The sequence below is a fragment of the Procambarus clarkii genome, chromosome 20 (genome assembly GCF_040958095.1).
Source record: "Procambarus clarkii isolate CNS0578487 chromosome 20, FALCON_Pclarkii_2.0, whole genome shotgun sequence".
Classification (NCBI taxonomy): domain Eukaryota; kingdom Metazoa; phylum Arthropoda; class Malacostraca; order Decapoda; family Cambaridae; genus Procambarus; species Procambarus clarkii.
Genome location: NC_091169.1, coordinates 29,836,433 through 29,858,741, shown reverse-complemented (window position 1 = coordinate 29,858,741; position 22,309 = coordinate 29,836,433). Strand labels below are relative to the sequence as shown.

General features: G+C 43.3%; 1 protein-coding gene across 1 annotated transcript in view; it reads right to left on the bottom strand.

Moving 5' to 3' along the window:
• LOC123755365 (serine-rich adhesin for platelets) overlaps nt 1-22,309 on the bottom strand; it is a 190,702-nt gene that overhangs the window by 100,003 nt on the left and 68,390 nt on the right. The window contains 7 exon segments of the mRNA XM_045737920.2: nt 1,410-1,531; nt 10,882-11,084; nt 12,026-12,297; nt 16,767-16,959; nt 17,540-17,658; nt 18,220-18,355; nt 19,518-19,720. Of these exon segments, the coding sequence (XP_045593876.2) occupies nt 1,410-1,531; nt 10,882-11,084; nt 12,026-12,297; nt 16,767-16,959; nt 17,540-17,658; nt 18,220-18,355; nt 19,518-19,720 (1,248 nt within the window).

Below are 22,309 nucleotides of genomic sequence, written 5' to 3'. Positions count from 1 at the left end.
TCTGTATTTCATTTTTTTTTGCCAACAAACATTCATTTAAGACTTTCACTGCCCAATGCCACATATTCCATCACGAAAACCAAAATACGGAGTAAGCGTCATTAATTTTTTAAATTTGTAAAAATTCCATTTATTGTCCGAATACTATGGGACTTGTTTTAAAATGTACGCTAATATCTGCCCATTCTCTGTATACCCCATGTGGCATCCTGACCCTGCCATGTGGGCATCCCCCCCCCCCACGCTGAATGCTTACTGTTCACGTGACCTCGCTTGTGACAGCCACGGCCTTCCCTTGAGTCGAAAAGTTTCCCCATTCTGGTTATTTTATCTCAGGCATTTGTTGCTACTGGCTTTATAAACACTGCAAATTAACTATCTGATTGCAAATCAGATAGATACTGATCAAGAACAGAGCCAATCCATTACAAAAGCATTGAAAGAAACACGAATAATGAAAAGTGTTTGAGTTTTCGTTGAAAGTATAGAAAAGTAAGACTTAAATGTCCTTATATGCAAATGTCCCTTTACAGCATTGTATTGCAAACAATTTGATACCACATTGATCGACATAGAACAAAAATTGAGGTCAGAAAGCTAAAAATTAGAATAAACATTTTTGTGTGGTGGTGAGCGCTTGGCCTACCTTGCGGTGTGATGTGGGTCTAAAGTATAGGAAAGTGAGACTTGTATGTTCCTATATGCACATATTTCTTTAGAGCAATATGTTCCTAAATGCACATATTCCCTTGGAGCAATATGTTCCTATATGCACATATTCCTTTAGAGCATTCTATTGTGAACTATTTGATACCAAATTGAACGATGTAGCATGAAAATTGAGGTCAGAAAGTTGAAAAGAGTATAAACATTTGTGGGTGGTGTTGAGTTCACAAGCACCCGCTCGGCTGACTTTGAGGTGAGCGGCGGATCGCCTGCCGAGGCAGGGAAAGTGTTAATTATGTATGATCATTACATTGATGCTAATATTTTATACTGATTGTTCTACTCCTACAATATTGCAAGAAAATTTTCCAAATAGTCAATGCAATAAATTTGAATTCAAAAGTTAAAAAACAATTTGATGGAAGAAAACAATTACCATAATTACTTTTTAAGTTAAGTGCAAGTGAAAATGCAGAGAATTTAAATGCTAATGAAAATTACAACTGCAGAACTTTCAACAAATACAATGATACAAACCTAACCAACCAAACTAGACACAAGATCAAGAAATGTGTATGGCATAATAATCACACATTTATGTATAATATAATATCTTTACCATGCAAAGACTTGATACAACAGTTATCTTCCACTGTATTTTGAAACACTATTTCTACACCTTAAGCTGCATTTCAAACAAACAAAAGATTGAGTAAATATCCAGAATAAAAGCATATATTTACCTGAGAGAGTGCTGCACCAAGAGTCTGGTGTGCTTGAAGTGTGGTATTGGAGGGGGACTTGAAGCTGGCCCCTTCCATAGTGCCCACTGCTTCCCATGAAGCTTTAGGAACACTACTTCCCCCTGCAGACAAGTTTTGAATCTTAATATCTACCTAAAGTGTCATATTTCTTGGCGTATGAGGTGTACTTATTTGTTCCTTTTAACCCCCAACATATGACCGTCGGCATTTGTTGATCTGGGCAATAATGGTTATTGTCATTTGAAGTCCCATTATAACAGCCCTGTTTTAATAACAGTGATGTAAGTATGGTTGTAATACATCTACATGGATGTAATGGAGTTAAATAAGACCAATGAAAAAACCAGCGTTGAATGTAATGAAACGCCATTTTCTGGGTGAGTCCCGGAGGCTCCCCGGAGCTATCCCAGGCTGATATGCTAATGTCAGACTTTGGCATCAGTCATGTGTATGGAGTTCTTAGGCCTACCGGGGACCACGGCCAGAACCGGGCCCCCTCAGAGAGGCAAGGGGAGCAATGGCCTATAGAAGCCCCCGTGTAGTTGGAAGCATTCTATGTCTGCCATCGACCGGAACAGGCACCCAGAAAGGTAAGCGCCCCAAAACAAACCCCTATTCTGGTTAAAATTGCTACCTAATACCGAACTAGTGGATAGAACTCCCCAACCGAAAACAAGCAAATTAGTGTGACGTCACACACTGCCGCGCCGCTGTCTGCGCAGCTCCCCCCTCCCCGGGAGGGGGAAGGGGGAGCCCCAGACCCCCCGCGCCGGCTACCCACACCTCAGTTCTTGAGGCTGGATGTCAAAAACGCGAAAAACCGCCGACCGGAGGGAGGGAGGGATGCCGGGGAGCCTCCGGGACTCACCCAGAAAATGGCGTTTCATTACATTCAACGCTGGTTTTCTGGGGGGAGCCCCGTCGGCTCCCCGGAGCTAACTACCCACAGACAGAAAAAGAGGGACTTACCCGGGAGGCGGTCGTCGCTCACCCCTCAACTCGAAGCCGAGACAACTGGCTGCAACCGCCGACCCAAAGCAACACAGGCCCGACGAGGGCCAGGGACATTCACAAGGTACCGAGCAGCCAGGACCCTGTTCGACCGCCAAAATCCCCGCGCCCGAATATCAGACCAAGACATATTCCCAAAGACGGCAGCAAGAGCCGCGAACTTACGAACGTCATGGGCACGGGGATAGACCGCAGGCCGGCTAGACCTAATAACCCTGCGGACGACCTGAGAGACCCGAACCCGCGAACAGGGAAGAAGGGAAACCGGATCAACCCACAGCGCGTCCCCGGACACAGAAGCTGTGGCGCGCAAATAACGGCGTAGCGCCGCAACCGGACACAAAACATGATGCACCCCCGGCCTGACCAACCAAGCATCAACCACCCATGGACCCCTCCGGAACGCAGCAGTCTCATTCTTCGCCAGAAAAGAAGGAGACGGCTGCAAACGAACAAAACTATCACCACGACCAAAAGAGCAGAAACCCCTGCGCCGGAGGAGAGCATGAAGCTCCCCTACCCGACCCCCAGAGGCCAAAGCCAACAAGAAAAGTGCCTTGGAAAAACAATCCTGGACCGAAGGGGCCACAACGAAACGAGGAGATGAAAGGAAAGCGAGCACTCTGTCCAAAGACCAGGACGGCTCAGGCGACGCATGAGCAGGCCGGAGGTGAAACAATGCACGAGACAGCTTGCGAAACGGCGCAGACGTAACATCGATACCGAAAGCAAGCTGAAGCGGCTCCGCCAGCGCCGCACGATACGAAGCGACAGTGTTAGGCATAAGATGACGGTCCTGAAACAACCACGAGAGGAAGGACAAGACCACCCGAACAGACAAGGAGCTAACACGACGAAGACGCAAAAAGAAACGGAAGGACCGCCAGGAAACTTCATACTGCCGCCGAGAAGAAGCCCTCAGGTGGGACACCAACAAGGAGGCCACCTGATCACCATAGAGATGATGATAGACTCGAGTCAAAAAAACCATACGCGAAGACTCGAGGAGAAGATCGAACCAGCTACGTGACGTACCGGCCCGATCTGCTGAAAGAGGCGGAGCCGCGGGAAAACCCTCGGGTTCGGACACCGAGCAACCAGCGCCTGAAACCAAGGCTGGGCCGGCCACCAAGGGGCCAGAAGGACAACTCTCCCCTGGTAAGTCTCTAAGCGAGTCAGGACCTGGAGCAACAGCCGAACTGGGGGAAAGAGGTACAGGAACCCCCACCTCGACCAGTCGAGCCGAAAGGCATCGACCCCGACGGCCTCGCAATCGGGGAAGGGCGCCGCATAAACGGGAAGACGCCGCGACCACGCCGACGCGAAGAGGTCCACCTCGGGGCGCCCGAACGTCTGGCAAAGCCAACGGAAGGACTCGTCGTCGACCGTCCACTCCGTGGAGAGGGGAACGAAGCGAGACAGGGCGTCGGCCAAGACGTTGGACACGCCCCGTACGTGAACCGCCAGGAGAGCCAAACCCCGAGAACTCAGCAGACGAGTCACCCGAAGCGACCAACCCCAAAGAGACAAGGACCGCATCGAACCCCCGCGGTTCAGGCAATGAACCACCGGAGAGCAGTCCGAATGGAGCCGAATCGTCGATCCGCGGGCCACCCGAATCCTCCCCAGAGCAAACCACACTGCCGCGAACTCCCGCACCGTACTGTGAGCTCGACGGAAGGACGGATCCCAACGCCCCTGGCCGGCCTGGTGAGCACTGGTCACAAAACCCCAGCCGAGAGACGACGCATCCGTGTACACATCGAGCGAGGGCTCGGGTAGGCGCCAAGGCACTGAACCCCGAAAAACCCGAAGAGGAAGCCGGTGACGCAGCAACCGACGCAAGTCCCCCGGGGGTCGAACTCTGCGATCGCGAGAGAGGCGGAAGGGGGAACCCCGAAGGAACCAGAACAGCCGTCGAAGCCATACCCGACCCGGCGGGTAGACCACCATCGCGAAGTTCAGGCTCCCGCACAGCCCCTCGAGCAACCGCCGGGTGACCCGAGGGCCCTCCAGAAACAGACGAAGGCGGGACCGCAGCCGCAGGAGAGACTCCGGAGGGAGAGACAAGGAGGCGGTCCGAGAGTCCCACACGAGACCCAGCCAAGTCCGAACCTGAGAGGGAACCAGATGGGACTTCCTCCAGTTCACCAAGAACCCGAACCCGGCGAGCTGGGAAAGAACCAAATCCCTGGCTAGCAAGCAAGCTGACTGGCTGGGAGCCCAAACCAGCCAGTCGTCGAGGTAGGCCAACACCCGAACACCTAGGAGACGCAAACGAGCCACCACAACCCGTGTAAGGCGTGTGAACACGCGAGGTGCCAGGTTCAACCCGAACGGGAGACAACGAAAGCGGTAACTCAGACGCCCCACTACAAAACCGAGCCAGTCCCTGAACCGCGGATGAATCGGGACATGCCAATAAGCGTCCCGGAGGTCCAGGGACACCATCCAAGCACCCGGCTCCAAGAGGAGCCGAACCTGAGACAGCGTAGTCATCCGAAAGGAGGGGCAATGAACCCAGGGGTTCAGACGGGACAAGTCCAGAATGAACCGCAGGTCTGCGCAGTCCCGTTTCGGAACCGGAAACAGACGGGAAACCCATCTGAGGGACGACGTCGTTTCGACGACGCCCAAGCGTACCCACTCCAAGACGACTCGACAGAGCGCAGGGGAAGAAGCCTGCCCCGCCAGCCCCGACCCCCCAAAGGGGGGAGGGGCCACCCAACGCCACCGCAGGCCGCGAGACACGACCCGAAAGGCCCACGAATCGTGGGACCAGGCGCGGGCGAACAGCGCAAGCCGCCCCCCCATCGCCCCGTCAAAGGGGCAAACCGCGAAAGGGCCGGCGACCCTTACGAGACCCAGAACCCCGCACAGCGCGAACACCGCGCCGACCAGACGAGGGAGGGTCCGCAGGAGGAGCCAACCCCAAACCTGACACCAGAGGCCTACCACGACGAAAGGAACCCCGAGCCCTGGCACGACCTTTCCGGGAAGACCCACCCCGGGACCCCCGGAAAACCAACAAGTCCGACATTGGACGACAAGCCGCCGACGCAGCCTGAATAAACTGCGCCACGGCCGACTCCCCAAACAGGAGAGGACAAAAAGGTGAAGAACGCCTAAGAGCCAGAGCCCAAGCAGATTCCACGGAGGAACCCAGCACCGCCTGCCGACACGCGAGACGGGAAGCATAGAACAGGGAAACCGCATCCCGCAAAATCGGCGTGAACAGCTTCAACAAGGCAGCCGACGAACGCGCAGCCGAGGACAAGGTGCCGGACCCCGGGACGGACCCAAGCGTCCCCACATCCTCCACGAGCCAATCCGAAGACAGCTCCAGGAGGGAAAAGAACCGCAAGGCCGAACACAAAAGGCCCCGAGCGCGCAAGTCCTCCGCCACGAGCGCCGCCGAAAGGGAGGGAACCTGCACATGGAGCTGAATAACGCCCACATCGCGGGGAAGGGCAGGGGCAAACAAGCACTCATTCAGGTACTCAAGTTCACCCCCCAGGAAAACCTGAAGCACCGTGGAAGCTTCCCGCCACTCCAGCGTGCGGGAACGACAGAAGGAATGCCAGGAATCCAGACCAAACAAGGGGCAGTCTGCTAGCCAGGATGACTCCGGAACCTCGTAACGGAGCCAGAAAGGGAACGAAGTCCCAAACCTGAACGTGGACGGATCCATTTCCGAGGCATAATCCGGGTCACGCAGGAGGTAAGCTGCAAAGGCCGCTCGCACCACACCAGGTTGGATGCGATAAGCCGAAAACCTCCGGAAGGACGGAACCGACGTACCCGGGGGAACACGGAACCGTACCCGGGGAGGGGCCGACACCAAATCCAACTCGTACGCAGAGGGGGGGAAAGAAAACCCCACTCCTTGTAACAATAAGCCCCGCTCAGTGGGAAGAAAAACCCAGGCGGGGTCCAGCGGGGCCCAAGGCCCCCAAGTCAGCCCCTCCCCAGCCGCGAGGTCCGTCACCACAGGACCCGAGGCCGAGTCCTCTCCCCAAGCCCCGACCCCACAAGACAAGGACGGAGCAGCCGGAAAAGCTGGAGGAAGGGGGGCCCACTGGTCAGACCCTGAAGCTTCGGCCGGGAGACAAGACTCGAATGCCTCTGCCGCCCCCCCGGAAGGGGCAACCCCCGAAGCTGCCCGAGTCTCGAGATCAAGTAACCCCTGCTCCGACCCCGAAACCCTCAGACGCTTCGGGGCCGGAAGCAGGGGCGGGGGACCAGAACGAACAGAAGGGGAAGGACGAGGAGGTGCGGACTGAACCAGGATCGAAGCGACCCCCACCCCCAAGTCCGGGTCTCGAAAAGCAAAGCGGGGCAGCCCCGGGGCATCCGGGGAAGCAACCAACCGAGCGCGTTGCAACAGACGAAACCGAGACTGCAACGCACATGCCGCCTGTACCCGAAGAGAATCATCAGAGGATTGGGTAAATTGAGTCACAAGCAAGCAGCAACACTCACAGGACTCAGGGTCGAAAGTATCACCGACCCAACAGGCAGCGTGGCAGAGGCAAAAACAATGAGGGTCACCCTGAGACAAGGGGACCGAGCAACCCTCAAACTCGCACACAGCGAGTGGGGACTCCGGGGTCACATCCATCGGACCCACGCGCCCCCTAGGGGATTCCCAGGGTCCTGAGCGTTTACTTTAAGAGGACTCGCGCTCAGGTAGTCCCAGGCAGGGTGCTGCAAACCGGCGCCCAAAACTACCAAGCAAACTTCTAAAGCTGAACCCCAGGGACGTGTACACTCACGGGGACCTAGCAGGGGGCGCCACCGAGGAGAACAGTGGAAGGGCAAAAACAAACTGAATAAAATGACAGAACCCCCCACCAGGCAAAAACAAAAAGAAAAACAAAACCCCGCAAGAGGACAGCGAACCCCAAGGAACAGAGCCGGCCGCGATGTCGGGAATTACAAGCTGAGCAGCACCCTGCGCCCCTACCAGTGCAAACTGCCTCTTACCTGCCGGTAACAAGGGAGAACAGAACACCCAAGAGCCCAACAGGCGGCCGAAAAACCGAAAGGTAAAACGGACCAGCAGAGGCAGACCCCGAGGAGCCCGTGGAAGGTGGCCCCAAGCCCCAAGGGCAGTACTTACAGGGCACCTAGGGAAGGCAGCCCTAGGCGCATGCAGCCCGAGTACTGAAGATAACTCCTGGCTCTCGCACCCACAAAACTAACACCACACTCAAAGCACAGTGCAGTAGCGACACCGGAGCCAGAGCACACGACCACCGCCAATAGCATCAGCCTCAAGAACTGAGGTGTGGGTAGCCGGCGCGGGGGGTCTGGGGCTCCCCCTTCCCCCTCCCGGGGAGGGGGGAGCTGCGCAGACAGCGGCGCGGCAGTGTGTGACGTCACACTAATTTGCTTGTTTTCGGTTGGGGAGTTCTATCCACTAGTTCGGTATTAGGTAGCAATTTTAACCAGAATAGGGGTTTGTTTTGGGGCGCTTACCTTTCTGGGTGCCTGTTCCGGTCGATGGCAGACATAGAATGCTTCCAACTACACGGGGGCTTCTATAGGCCATTGCTCCCCTTGCCTCTCTGAGGGGGCCCGGTTCTGGCCGTGGTCCCCGGTAGGCCTAAGAACTCCATACACATGACTGATGCCAAAGTCTGACATTAGCATATCAGCCTGGGATAGCTCCGGGGAGCCTCCGGGGCTCCCCCCAGAAAATTCTGCTATCATTTTGTAATTGCTTACTATGTGCTGAAGTTATCCTATACAGTACTAAGGGTCTGTGATTATAGTCAAATTAATGCTTGGTCTTTACCATCAGTGTTTGAATTTATTACTGGATGACATTCCCCAGACAAAATCTCATCAAAGGAGACGAGTTACAAAACACTTCCTTTGATTTGTAACAGGAATAAGCTTACTGTACATGCAATTTATCTGTACATATTACATTGTAACCCTACACATAATTGACAAAATTAATGATTGAGTATTATGTGTACTGAACATTAATAAAGTTACTCAACACAAGCACTACATTGTGTAAACCAGTAAGTCAAGCAACCAACAGAAAAGCCATCTAAGTTGCACATTTGAATCCTCTCCTCCACTATGTTGGCAAACTACACCTCCAGTGCTGACAGATACACTGATCTCGCACCTGGGTGCTAGGTACGCTTCACTAAACCAGAAAATATATGAATTTGATTTTTGTCTTTTCATGACTTTTTGCATGCAAATATAACTTTCCATAAGAACAATTCTATGTTTACTTTTTTTGTTGTGCAGAGGTGAGGTTACAATGTTAATGTAGCCGCATGTCGAGGGTTAAATGCATCTAAAATTTTTACTCTCCCCATTACACAAAAATTTTAGAAAATATTTTCAGGTTCAATCTGAGAAGTCAGATTTTTAAGCTTTATTAAATAGCATACCCAATACAAATACTGTATATCAAAGTCTATTTGTTTTTATGTACCATGTTCCTGACTTCCATTCAACTAATTAGCATCCAATTTTACTAATGACCTTCCAAGTTCTCGTTTTCGCATTATAATTTGATCCACAAACTCTCTGTTGTCCCTTGGGTTCATGTAGCAACAGTACTCTTGTTACAGTTGTAACTTTTGTGTCAGACCACTAGCAGTGTTGTCCAACATCCTGGTTGACCAGACCACCAACAAAAATACGTGGTCAGAGACTGGGCAGAGGGTACTTTAATCCTCAAAAGTACCTTCCTGAGGCCTTCCCAGCACCTCAAGGTAACCTTTCACAGATATATCAGCTGCTACATGCTCTTGTACTCATCTCACATTCATTAAATATAATCACATTCAGATTGCATTTCTTTCATCGCTATCACTCAAGACTTTCAGAGTACTGTACTGTATTCTCTAAAACTATTTATAATCTACTCTTCAACATTTAACTTTCTTCCAAGTATATTGTTTACCATTCTCATTTAATTATTCATCAGTTTTCCTGATGCACTTCCTTGCAGTATTTATTTCTTGCCTTTCTCTCTCTTACTTACGTCTGTCTGGTAAATCTCATTCTTTTCTTTTCACTAACAGCTATTTTATATTCCTCAACCTATCAAATAATTTTTCCCAATCTATTATCAGTTTGTGTAATTCACACACTTACTTGGCATTCTTAGCATTGTCTTAATACATCCCACACGACACTCAAATTTCCTTTTTTTATTGTCACCAAGATCATTATCAACTCTTCTTTTGTACATCTTGGATCCTTGCAATCGCCCATTCAGCACTAAATCTTATCCTACAAAGCACCAATATTTGCTAAGACAAACATCCATATATTTCTCTTGGAAATAATGAAATAGCTGATACAGTGGAACCTCGGTGTACAATTACCTCTGAATACAAAATTTCCGGTGTACGATGAAAATTTCTTTGGAAAATATGCTGTACACTGGAAATTTTCCTGTGTACGTTTGCTCCGGAGTACAAACTGTTCATTCATACTTGTCTGAGTCGGTAACATCAGTTTACAATTGTACCTGCCTAGTGATAACTGTGCTTGAAATATCAGTGAAAAAGTCATAATTTTTTTGCTTTTCTGTTGTTGCATAACATATAAGTTCTTATGTTCTTATTATCATATATATCATGCCATGGGTCCCACGAAATTCAGTGCTAAAGGTCAACCTAAGAAAGTAGTTGTGAGGATGACTTTTAAAAAATGAGATATTTATTTATAAATATAAATACTGTCATAAATATAAATATAAATACTGTTTATAAATATAAATACCAGGTGCATAATGTCTTAATGTAAAAGTGAAGACAGTATGCACGTGGTTGATCTGGCAAGGAATGTGTGTGCAGTATGGAAAGAACTGTAAAGTTTGCTGAAAAAACTCATTCAGATAAAGCTGTAGCAAGCCATTGTGTTAACATTTTTAATCTTAAATTTGTTTATAATTGTTATAACATAAGCAAAAACAAGTGTCTCTAGACAGATTCTTAGTGAGACAAACAACCAGTGAGCCACAACCAGGTCCTAGTGGTATGCCTGCAAAATGTAGGAGAGAGTACCCCAGAAATGTCATCACTGCTTCATGTTATAATGGAAGTGGACTCCCCTTCCAAATATAAACACCTCCCCTCCTCCTCAGTGTTTTCCATATGCCAACGACAGTCCTCAATAAAGGTAAAGTGCAGTTAGTATTCTGTATAAAATGTATTTTTAAGTTAATATTTTTGGTCGTGTTTAATTCAATTTATATTATTTTTATTGGAAAATTCGATTCAGTGTGCAAACATTCAGGTTACGTTGCATTTCTTAGAACGGATTAAATTCTTACACCAAGGTTCCACTGTATGTGCATGTACAGAATACCAAATTCCTAAAGTTTTAAGAGCTGCAATTACTGGCAAAATATAACATGTAAATAAAAATATAAATAACATGCTTGAAAAATACGCACTAAGACGATTGTGCTTGGGACGTCCAGAGTGGGCTGTGGTCAGGTTATTAACTGAAAAACGTCCAGAGTCCTGACGACGACGGTGGCGGGTTGCTGAGTGGCGATTGCGGTCTTTGGGTTGACCAGAAGGTTGTTGAGAGCGGCGATGGGAACGTGTGGGAGCCTCACCATCATCATTTTCTTCTTCTATCAAATCTTCATCACTGCAGATAAATCCCCATAAATAATAAAAAAATCATTGCTAAATGCCAAATTAATCTTGCACTCACACTGCATCTTATATCACTGATAAAATTTTATCTAGGAATTTCTCTTCAGGTACGTTCACGATAGAAATGCCATAGTTATTCCATTTAAACACACTTCATTTGCCTTTACATTCCCTACTGTCATCATAAAACCTTCCCAATATGTACAGTACTCTTCTTTTGCATTACCACAGTTTTCTTAATGTTTTATCAATACTGTACTAAGGTTTATTTCTGAATACTAAAGTGAAAGTTAATTTCAGTGAAAGACTATTCATTTCTGACACTAAATTCAGTAATGTATTTCCTTATGATCTTCCTGAGAAATTTATGAATTTGCTTCAACAAGATATTCTCTCACTCACCCATTTAACTTTGAGCTGTTTACACAGTATTGATCCTAATTACATTAATTAAATTCTCAAATCTCCTTCTAAAGGTCACTTCATGGGTTTACTGTTTGCAAAGCAGTAATTTATATCCTTTGAAATCAGTTCATTTTCCTTAGACAAAAATTATTTAAGACATTCAAGACATTCTGGATTGTTCCTTAATTTACTGTTTATGACCATTACCATCATCTTTACATTCACTAATCAAAAATTTATTTCATGGTAAACTGTAGAAGAAAAAGAAAGAGCCTGTTAAGACAGACCAACTTGTAGCACCCACAATCTAAAAATAAATAAATTTTAGCATGCAATTTGACACTAATTTCCCAGAAGAACAAGCTCACTCCCTTACGGTAGGGAACAAGAATACCTTATATTCTATTATATTAATGTCTAATACCATACAAAGACTATATTTCAAATTTATAAATTGATTATGAAACAAGTACTTCCAAAGGATACTAAGCCAGCTTAGTTGTACAAGAAACTAAACAGTACCCATACCTAGAATGCTGATAATGATTATCAGAATAATCATGGAGCCCAGCTGTACCCCAGGTAGCAGTTGTACCATTACCACCATCCAGCCTGTCGGATGTCTCAGAGACATTGTCGGAGATGTTGTCTGATATATTGTCCATATTGAGTGAAGAAGACTTTCCCATACGCTTCATGAGGGCTTCAAGAGCATTTTTCTTTTGTCGCAATTCTTCTTGCATTGCTAACATTTCTGAAACGCGAGGGTCTACGCCAGAGTTGCCTTCGTCCCACAGAGCCTGAATAAAGCAGTTACAATGTCTTGTTTCAATACATGAACTGTACAAGAATATGGTCAAACATTGCTTATTCCCTTAGTTCAGGGCCAAGACATAATGCTATACTTTGCAGCTTACTTTAAACATTTATTTTTTTTGGTTAGACACATGCAGATAGCGTGTTCAGTGCAGCTGGCTCACTACTCACTGATTGCACACAAGTTCAATTCCCGGGTGTGTTGTGTGTGTGTTGTGTTCTGTGATGTGTGTGTGTAATTACCTAAGTGTGGTTACAGGATGAGAGCAATGCTTGTGGTGTCCCGTCTTCCCAGCACTCTTTGTCATATAACGTTTTGAAACAACTGACCGTTTTGGCCTTCAACATCTCACCTAACTTGTTCCAACCGTCTACCACTCTGTTTGCGCAAGTGAATTTTCTTATACAGTATTTCTTCAGCATCTGTGTTTAGTTAGTTTAAATCTATGACCTCTTGTTTTTGAAGATCCAGGTCTCAAGAAATCTTCCCTATCAATTTTACCAATTCCTGTTACTATTTTGTACATAGTGATCCTATCACCCCTTTTTCTTCTGTCTTCTAGTTTTGGCATACTTAATGCTTCTAACCTCTCCTCGTAGCTTTTGCCCTTCAGTTCTGGGAGCCACTTAGTGGCATGTTTTTGCACCTTTACCAGTTTGTTGATGTGCTTCTTAAGATATGGGCACCATACAACCACTGCATATTCCAACTTTGGTCTAACTGTGAACAATTTCTTTAGTATTTCGCTATCCATGTATTTAGAAACAATTCAGATAGTTTTCTATATAGAATTATCCCTAGATCAGAATTCTTTAAAGATTTCTCACATAATTTATAAGTTGTGTGGGGTCTATGTTCTCCAATTCCACATTCCATAACATGGCATTTATTAACATTAAATTCCATTTGCCAAGTGGTGCTCCATATACTTATTTTGTCCAGGTCTTCTTGAAGGGCATGACAATCATCTAAATTTCTTATCTTTCCTATTATCTTAGCATCATCAGCAAACGTGTTCATATAATTCTGTATTCCAACTGATGGATCGTTTATGTAGACAATGAACATTACTGGTGCAAGAACTGAACCCTGTGGTACTCCACTTGTGACATTCTTCCAATCCAATACATTGCCTCTGCTGACAGCCCGCATTTTTCTATCAGTTAGGAAATTTTTCATCCATTTTAGAAGCTTACCTGTCACCCCTCTGACATGTTCCAGTTTCCAGAATAACCCCTTATGTGGAACTCTGATAAAAGTCTTTTTTAGGTCCAGATAAATGCAGTCAACCAAACCATCTCTTTCCTGTAAAATCTCTGTGGCTCGATCATAGAAACTGAGTAAATTCGTTTCACAGGATCTTCCAGACTGAAAACCATACTGTCTGATATTATATCGTTTTTCTCCAGGTGTTAACCCATTTAGTTTTAATTATTTTTTCCAATATTTTGACTATTACACTCGTCAATGATACAGGTTTATAATTGAGGGGGTCTTCCCTGCTACCACTTTTGTAGATTGGAACTATGTTAGCCTTTTTTTCACACATCAGCTACAACTCCTGTACACAGGGATGCCTGAAAAATCAGTTGAAGTGGAATACTGAACTCGGGTGCAAATTCTCTCAGAACCCATGGTGAAACTCCATCTGGACCAACTGCTTTGTTCTTACTTAGCTCCTTGAGAATTTTTTCCACTTTGTCTCTAGACACCTCTATGTGCTCTATGTTGTTCTCTGGAATTCTTATTGTGTCTGGTTCCCTGAAGATTTCACTTTGTACAAACACACTTTGGAACTTTTCGTTTAATGTTTCACACATTTCCTTTTCATTTTCCGTGAATCGTTTCCCATTTTCAACCTCTTGAATATTATCCTTTACCTGCAATTTGTTGTTTATGAATTTATAGAATAGGCCGGGTTCTGTTTTAAATTTGTCTGCAATCCTTTTTTCAATTTTTTTTTTCTGCCTCTCTTCTCACTGCTGTGTTGTTGTTTCTCGCATCTTTGTACCGCTGGTATGTTTGGGGGTTTTGCCTCTTCCTATATTGATTCCATTTTTGTGTCTTTTTGTCTCTGGCCCTCTCACAATTTCTATTGAACCAATTCTGTTTCCTAGTTCTGCATCTCTGCATTGGTGTAAATTTTTGTGTGACTTTATCATATATTTCACAAAACTTGACATACATCTCATTTACTTCATGTCCTAACAGCAAGTCTTTCCAGTCAAATTCCTTAAAAGAAATGTCTGAGTTCCCCATAATTACCTCTCCTGAAATCAGGTTTTTCAACTGTTTCAACCTAATTTTCTTCCAGATTATAACACATTGCATACTTTATTCCCAAAAAGACATGGTCACTTCTACCCAACGGAGGGAAGTACTGAATGTCAAATATCTCTTCCTCTTTTCTGGTAAATATCAAATCCAGCATGGAGGGAACATCTCCTACCCTCATCCTCGTAGCTTGTTTAACATGCTGAAACATGAATGTTTCCAGGATGAGGTTTACGAATCTACAAGTCCAAAAATCCTCTGTTCTCGCTTTATATGCCTCCCAGTCTATGGATTTCAAGTTGAAGTCGCCGACTACCAACAGTCGTGATCTATCTATATTAGCTCTCGCTATAATCTCTCTCATTATTGTTATAAGCCCCTCATGTTTATTATCCAGCTCCTCCTCTGACCATGTGTTACATGGCGGTGGACTATATACATTTATGATCGTTAGTTTATCATCCTGTTTGCAGATCTCTAGTGCTATTATGTCAACTTCTTGTGAATTGGCAATCATTATTTCATTTACCTTTAGGTGTTCTTTCATCAGCACAGCAATGCCACCGCCTTTCCTAATTTTTCTGTCCCGTCTCCAGACTCAGTAGCCATTTGGGAATATGACTTTATTTAAAATATAATCTTCAGGGTTTGTCTCCATGTGTGCGTGCGTGTGCGTCCATGTATGTGTATGTGTGTGTGTGCGTCCATGTATGTGTATATGTGTATGTGTGAGAGAGAGAGAGAGTGAGTGAGAGAGTGTGTGAGAGAGTGAGAGTGTGAGAATGAGTGAGTGAAAAAAAAAGAAGAAGAAGAAGAAGAAGAAGAAAAAGAAGAAGAAGAAGTAGTAGTAGTTAGTAGTAGTAGTTAGTAGTAGTAGTTAGTAGTAGTAGTTAGTAGTAGTAGTAGTTAGTAGTAGTAGTAGTTAGTAGTAGTAGTAGTTAGTAGTAGTAGTAGTTAGTAGTAGTAGTAGTTAGTAGTAGTAGTAGTTAGTAGTAGTAGTAGTAGTTAGTAGTAGTAGTAGTAGTTAGTAGTAGTAGTTAGTAGTAGTAGTTAGTAGTAGTAGTTAGTAGTAGTAGTTAGTAGTAGTAGTTAGTAGTAGTAGTTAGTAGTAGTAGTTAGTAGTAGTAGTTAGTAGTAGTAGTTAGTAGTAGTAGTTAGTAGTAGTAGTTAGTAGTAGTAGTAGTAGTTTTCTTATAATGCCAATCAAGTCTGGTTACTGCTGGTTTTAGGCATCTTGTTTTTGCAATTTAAAGAAAAGAAGAAAAGGTAGAGACAAAATATATACAAATAAAATATTGGAAATTTGAGCTAGCAGCATACACTCTGGGAAAACAATGAGAGCCATTCTACTGTTGAAATATTTTGCAAGATGCATAGTGCATTTTTTACAATCATTGTTTCCTAATATTGAAAATAATATTTTATGGGGTAATTATATAGTAGTTCTAAAAATATATAACATTAACATAAGAATTCGTTGTGACAGCGGTTGTGTTGCAGGCAGACCACAAGCCCCACCATTCATGGTCAAGCAGGGGCACTGGTGCACAGTCACAACACACCCAACAACCACACTACCATTCTTTATGCCAGTGAAACCAGTGAAGAGTAGAGGTTGACGCTGAGATGTCAATCTCATCCTAATCACATACTCAGACCTTAACAAAACAACAAGAGTATGAAAGTGTAATTTCTTTACATAAATTTCACAAATACACAAGTGTGGATTTTTATCCTACATTATTAAGTTTGTGAGAAGACATTACCATTACTTATACGAAATATTGTTGGAACAAAAGTGAAAGTCTTCAAGAAAAAACTGGACAGTTTTCTGCAAGAAGTGGCAGACCAATCAGGATATAGTGAAAATGTGGGCCTGCGGGTCACTCCAAGCAACAGCCTGTTGGACCAAGTCAAGTTTAGCCCCTGGGCCGGGCTTCGAGAGTATAAGAATTCCTAGAACCCCATCCAGGTACATAGAATAAGTGCATTATGTCAGGAGACACTGATTTACAAACTTTCATTATTTCCCCAGATTTGATAAATTAGAGGCCAATAAATTTAACTAGTCCACTACTACTAAAAGATCTGATTTTCAATTAAACTGATTGAAATATTGTAGATTTACAATATTCTGAATGATTAACTCCTGTTGAAAGGACTGACAAGACAAATTACCTGTGGTTGCTTCTTAACTGCCCCTTTCTCATGGCCATGCTTTGATCCTTCATTGATAGCCGAAACTCTGGTGCTTGTCTTATTCAATCGCTTTTGCATAGCAGATATATCACTGTTCTCCTTTTCTTGCATGCGGTGATCTCGCTCGTTGCGACCCAATGAAGTCGACATGTCACTGCGACTTGCACTGCCCCTGTTTAGAAAATACAAAAATATATATATCTATATCTATATAGTATTTATATCTAGCTATCTCGAATTGTCTGTAAAGCTTTGCTGACTTTCTAAATGCTTTCTCGGTGTGGTGGTGAATAGTTACTTGCTCTGTGATGGAGCTAGGTTTTAGCTCTTACATCAGATTTGACTCCTTTGCATGGAGATATCTCAATGAGATAGTATCAGGGAGCCACCAGGAATCATCCAGAAAGAGGCATTTCATTATATTGAGCACTGGATTGTTTACAAAATACTATGTGGGGGGGGGGGGGGAGGGGGAAACCTGTTATTACATTTGTATCTTAAATATATTGTGTTAATGCTAAGGGGAGATTTATTTATTTATTTATGCATATACAAGAATGTACATAAGGAATGTGAGGATACAAATATGGTAATTACAGTCTTGTAAAGCCACTAGCACGCGCAGCGTTTCGGGCAGAAAGTTTTTTCTTGCAGTTTTTCAAAGCAGTTTCTTGTTTAGAAAACAAGAAACAAGCAGGCATGAACATACTTGACATTTATTCCATTCAAAAGTCCTAGTTTCTTCAACTTACATTCGAGAGGCACGAACATGTCTTCTGGATGACCTGAGCTCCTCTTCAGGCTCCTCCTTAATCGAGGTGACCTCTGGCACTGGACGTCGTGTAACCCCCTCAGCCTCATCCCTTTCAGCCTGCAAAAAAGCATACTTGGATAACACAATTCTCTTAAAATATACCCAGCTTGGTAATAACTAAATCACACAAATCATTCTTTATATTATTAAAACTGCTATAAATATATCTTAGCATGAAAATTCTGAATAGTGGACAAAATGATTAAGTCTAAGACAATTACATTATTTTACAGATTGGATGGCCTCACTAGGAAGGTTCATGAACATAAAATAATCTCAAATTCTCCTATAGTAACAATCACTATGCAGTTTCCTTAGCAATATAACATCAATTATCAAATCCCATTCTATCAAGAATAATTCCTTGTTTTTACATTTCTTGTTACTATATTACTGGCTTGCCATGAAATTTCATCCCAAATGAACTGTTATAGATTTGTCAAAGCTAAAGAGAAACTTAAATATGATTGAGACAATATTAATTTTATCAGTGTGATTCTTGCTAACAACAATTTTATTAAAATTAGTTTTATATTAATAAGAGCATTCATTTATATAATATTTAGGTAAAAATTAGTTTTAAAATTTGTTTTGATATAAAGGACATGGAATAGCAACCTCAGCTTCCTCAAGGATGGCCAGGTAGTCTGGTGGAATGACTTCTCTTAGGTTCTGATGGTTCCTCTTGGCAGATGCAATCATTTCCATCACCTCCTCCATTTTGTTCAGCCTTTCCTTGGCCTTAGAGATATCTCTGAGGATAAAGAAAAAATAGAAATATTGCAAATCAGATGATTCATTATTAACCCTTTCACTATTAGTAAACAATACAAATTTCTGTGGTCAAAATACCCTCCTTATTTTCTTCAAAAATAAAGAAAACTAAAGTTATGATTCAACTGCACGACCATAAATGAGAAAAGTATCTGCAGGTTAGCATATCTTATGATACAAAAAGGCTTGTTGAATACAGCAGACATGACAACTACAGGGGGGGGGGAGGGGAATTGTAATAGCTGTAAAAAATTATAATAAATACATGGAGGTACAATGATAATTTGGAATAATGAGTACATAGTATGTAATAAGAATAAGTGGTGTGTATTTACTATTTGTGTCTACAGAATCAAGCTGTTAGCTCTTGGACCCTGCCTTTCTTTCTGTGTGGAGTGGGAGTAGTGGTAGTAGTTGCAGGTATGGTGCTTACCTACTAGTGACTTTGGGGATAGGAGATCCAGCATTTTACGCCCCACCTCTTAACCATTTAAACCTGGTGTGCTAATTACATCTATCAATATTGAATTTCACATAATATTTTTTTCCTAAAGTTGTAGATGGAAACGGCTTTGACAACTCACCAACTATCCGTAAAGGATACAAGAATTTCCTTATATCTCTACAACTTAATTATATACTGTATCTAGCTTTAACAGATGTCTCCTTGTCCCCACTCCATTATTGCTGAGCCCACTCAATTTTGGTACTAATCTAGTTGCTTGCTATCAGACATCATAATGTCTGAACATTATTACATTCTTTTTTGTGCTTAATAACCACTGTGCTGCGCCAACCGAGAAATCTCATTCTGAGAGCTGTACTATTTTTTTTTTAATTAGGCTATATTTTAATGTTGTTTTTATTGTTTTCATCACTCTTTGTGTTTTGAAATGAAAATAGTTGAGTTTGGAAACATTTTGACATTAACTTTACCTGAACATTTATAAAAACAACAAAAATATGTCCTTAACAATTGCACTATGAAGTTTTTGCCAAAAAACAGGTGTGCAGTGCAGGGGTTAATGAGGTGTGGGTTCCATACCAATACTGTATATTTCACTAATGATCTACTATAGGCAGTGTATATGGACAATTTATATTACATCTGATGTCCAGGATAAAATATAATCTCAGCTTACTGGTATTTCTTCATCACTTCAGGGTTCTGTCTCTCGGCTTCACTTAGAAAGATTTTTCGGCCAGCAACTTCTATCACCTCTCCACCCACTGCTCCCTCCACAGCTGAGACCCTCTCAGTCTCAGATCTGGCTGCCGCAAGCCTGGCTTTTGCAGCCTCAGCTTCCTCTAAGCGCTTTTGGGATTCAATCATCCTTCTCTCATCCTGTAAGAATGTAATTGTGTTTAATTTGATAAGAAAATTCACAACAATGACAATGTTACTAATGATAATCACCAATAATGCTGAAGATTATAATGACAACCATATCACACAACAATTATGATAATAACAGCCATGTTACATAACACTGATGAGAAACATCGGCGACACCGAAATGTGTATACGCGTTTCAGTTTTCTCACCTTATTCTCATGCTTAGTCGTTCGTTTTGGTATCATTGTATTCGCAATAGAATTCCCTACAGGTGTACATGCATATAATATCCAAAAGCCAAGCGTGACTCCCCACAGCAAAGCCTAAATTACCCGTGAACGAGCACCAATTTGCACACCGCGGCCTAATGTGCATACTCGTTCAGTTTGAGTATCACATCAATTTTCGTCTTACGTCTTTCATTTTGATATAAAATTTTTGCAATATAAAGGCGCATGTTTTAAAACTAGTCCCATAATAAAAGAGCAATAACTGGAATTTTAACAAATATTTTAAGTTTGGATGCTCATCATCACAATATTATTTATATCTTTCTAGTGTTCTGACATAAATTTTCGTGTTACATCTTTCATTTTGGTATCAAATTGTTCGCAATCAAGGCACGCATTTTAAAATTAGTCCCATAATAATAGCACAATAAATAAAATTTTAACAAATATTTTAAAATTTTGCTCAAAACATATTTATAATCTTTCAAGTGTTCTGACATCAGGTTTCATGTTACATCTTTCATTTTGATATCAAACTGTGCGCAATTTAAAGGCACTCATTTTGAAACTATCCCAAAGTCAATCGGATGAAAAATTAATTTTATACAAATATTTTATTGTTGGACTCATACCTGAGTTACAAGAGAGGACTCATGAGAAAAATTGATGACGCATTAAGAGTAACGAGAGTGCGACAGTGTTAATGAATAGTCGATTCAGAAATCCACATGGAATGCAGTTAGCTTAAAAGCTCTCTAGCCCCTCCACCATCCTTACTTTCTCATTATTACACTCTCCCATCCAAGATACTGGTCATCCTTCAATACCATGCAGTAAATATACTTTTACCATTCTCGTTAAACAATGTTAAACAGCAAATTCTTGTTAAACAAAATAAGTATATGGAGCACCACCTGGCAAATGGAATTTAACATTTTAGTTCGGTAACAATGTAGCATTGCGTCGCTTTTTTAGTAGACGCAATTCCGGTAACGACACAGCATTGCATCGGCGGCTTCAGGAGGGGCGCGCTGCAGTTTTGGATATTACAGTAGAGTATATGCATATACACCTGTTGGGAATTTCTTTGTCAATAAATTGATACCAAAATGAAAGACCTAGGACCAGAATTGAGGCAACAAAGTTGAAAAGAGTATACAGTACTCATTTTATTAGCGCTCACTGGGATTACGCTGTCACTTTCTCTGTTTGCTGTGGGTGGTACGCCTGGCTTTTGGACTTTATATTTGCATATACTTCTGTAGGGAATTCTATTGCGAACACAATGTTACCAAAATGAAAGACCTAGAACAAGAATCGAGACATCCACATTGAAGACAGAGTACACATTTTATTGCTCTTGCGCGCTTCTGGATAATACGCTCTTACTTTCTCACTTTCTCGCTGGGCTTTTGGGTTTTATATGCATTTAGTCTTGTAGAGAATTCTATTGCAAACACATTGATACCAAATTGAAAAACCTAGGATGAGAAATGACTATGACAAAGTGGAAAAAACTGCCACTTTTCAGTATTACCGCGCACTCTAATGTAATGAGAGGCGCCTTGGGGTGGCGCAGTGTTCTTTTTCTGGGCCACTTTCATCTTGTCGGCAGGTGGAGCACGCTTCGGTTTTTTACTTTATATGCATATACTCTTGTTGGGAATTCTATTGCGAACACAATGATACCAAAATAAAAGGCCTAGGACAGGAATTCAGGTGACAAAAGTGAAGAGTGTACACATTTTATCGCTCTTGGGCGCTCCCGGGTAACACGCACTCACTTTCTCTGTTTGTTGTGGATGGTACGCCGGGCTTTTGGACTTTACATGCCTTTAGTGCTGTAGAGAATTCTATTGCGAACACAATGATACCAAATTAAAAAACCTTAGACGAGAATTGAGGTGACAAAGTTTAAATGAGTATACACTTTTCAGAATTACTGCGCACTCCCATGAAACACTTAAGCCCAGCCCAGGTAGTGCAGGTCTCGCCCGCGCGGTGCACGAAAGTGTTAATGTGCACAAATGCTATATTATGGGATGTGGAATAGGAGATCATAGACCCCACACAACCTATAAATTGTGGAAAATCTTTAAACACTTCTTTCTGATAAAGAAAGAGCTCTAGGGGTGGTTCTAGATAGAAAACTATCTCCTGAGGACCACATAAAGAACATTGTGCGAGTAGCCTATGTTGCTTTCTAACTTCAAAATTGCTTTTAAATACATGGATGGCAAAATACTAAAGAAATTGTTCACGACTTTTGTTAGGCCAAAGCCAGAATATGCAGCGGTTGTATGGTGCCCATATCTTAAGAAACACATCAACAAACTGGAAAAGATGCAAAGAAATGCACCTAGTGGCT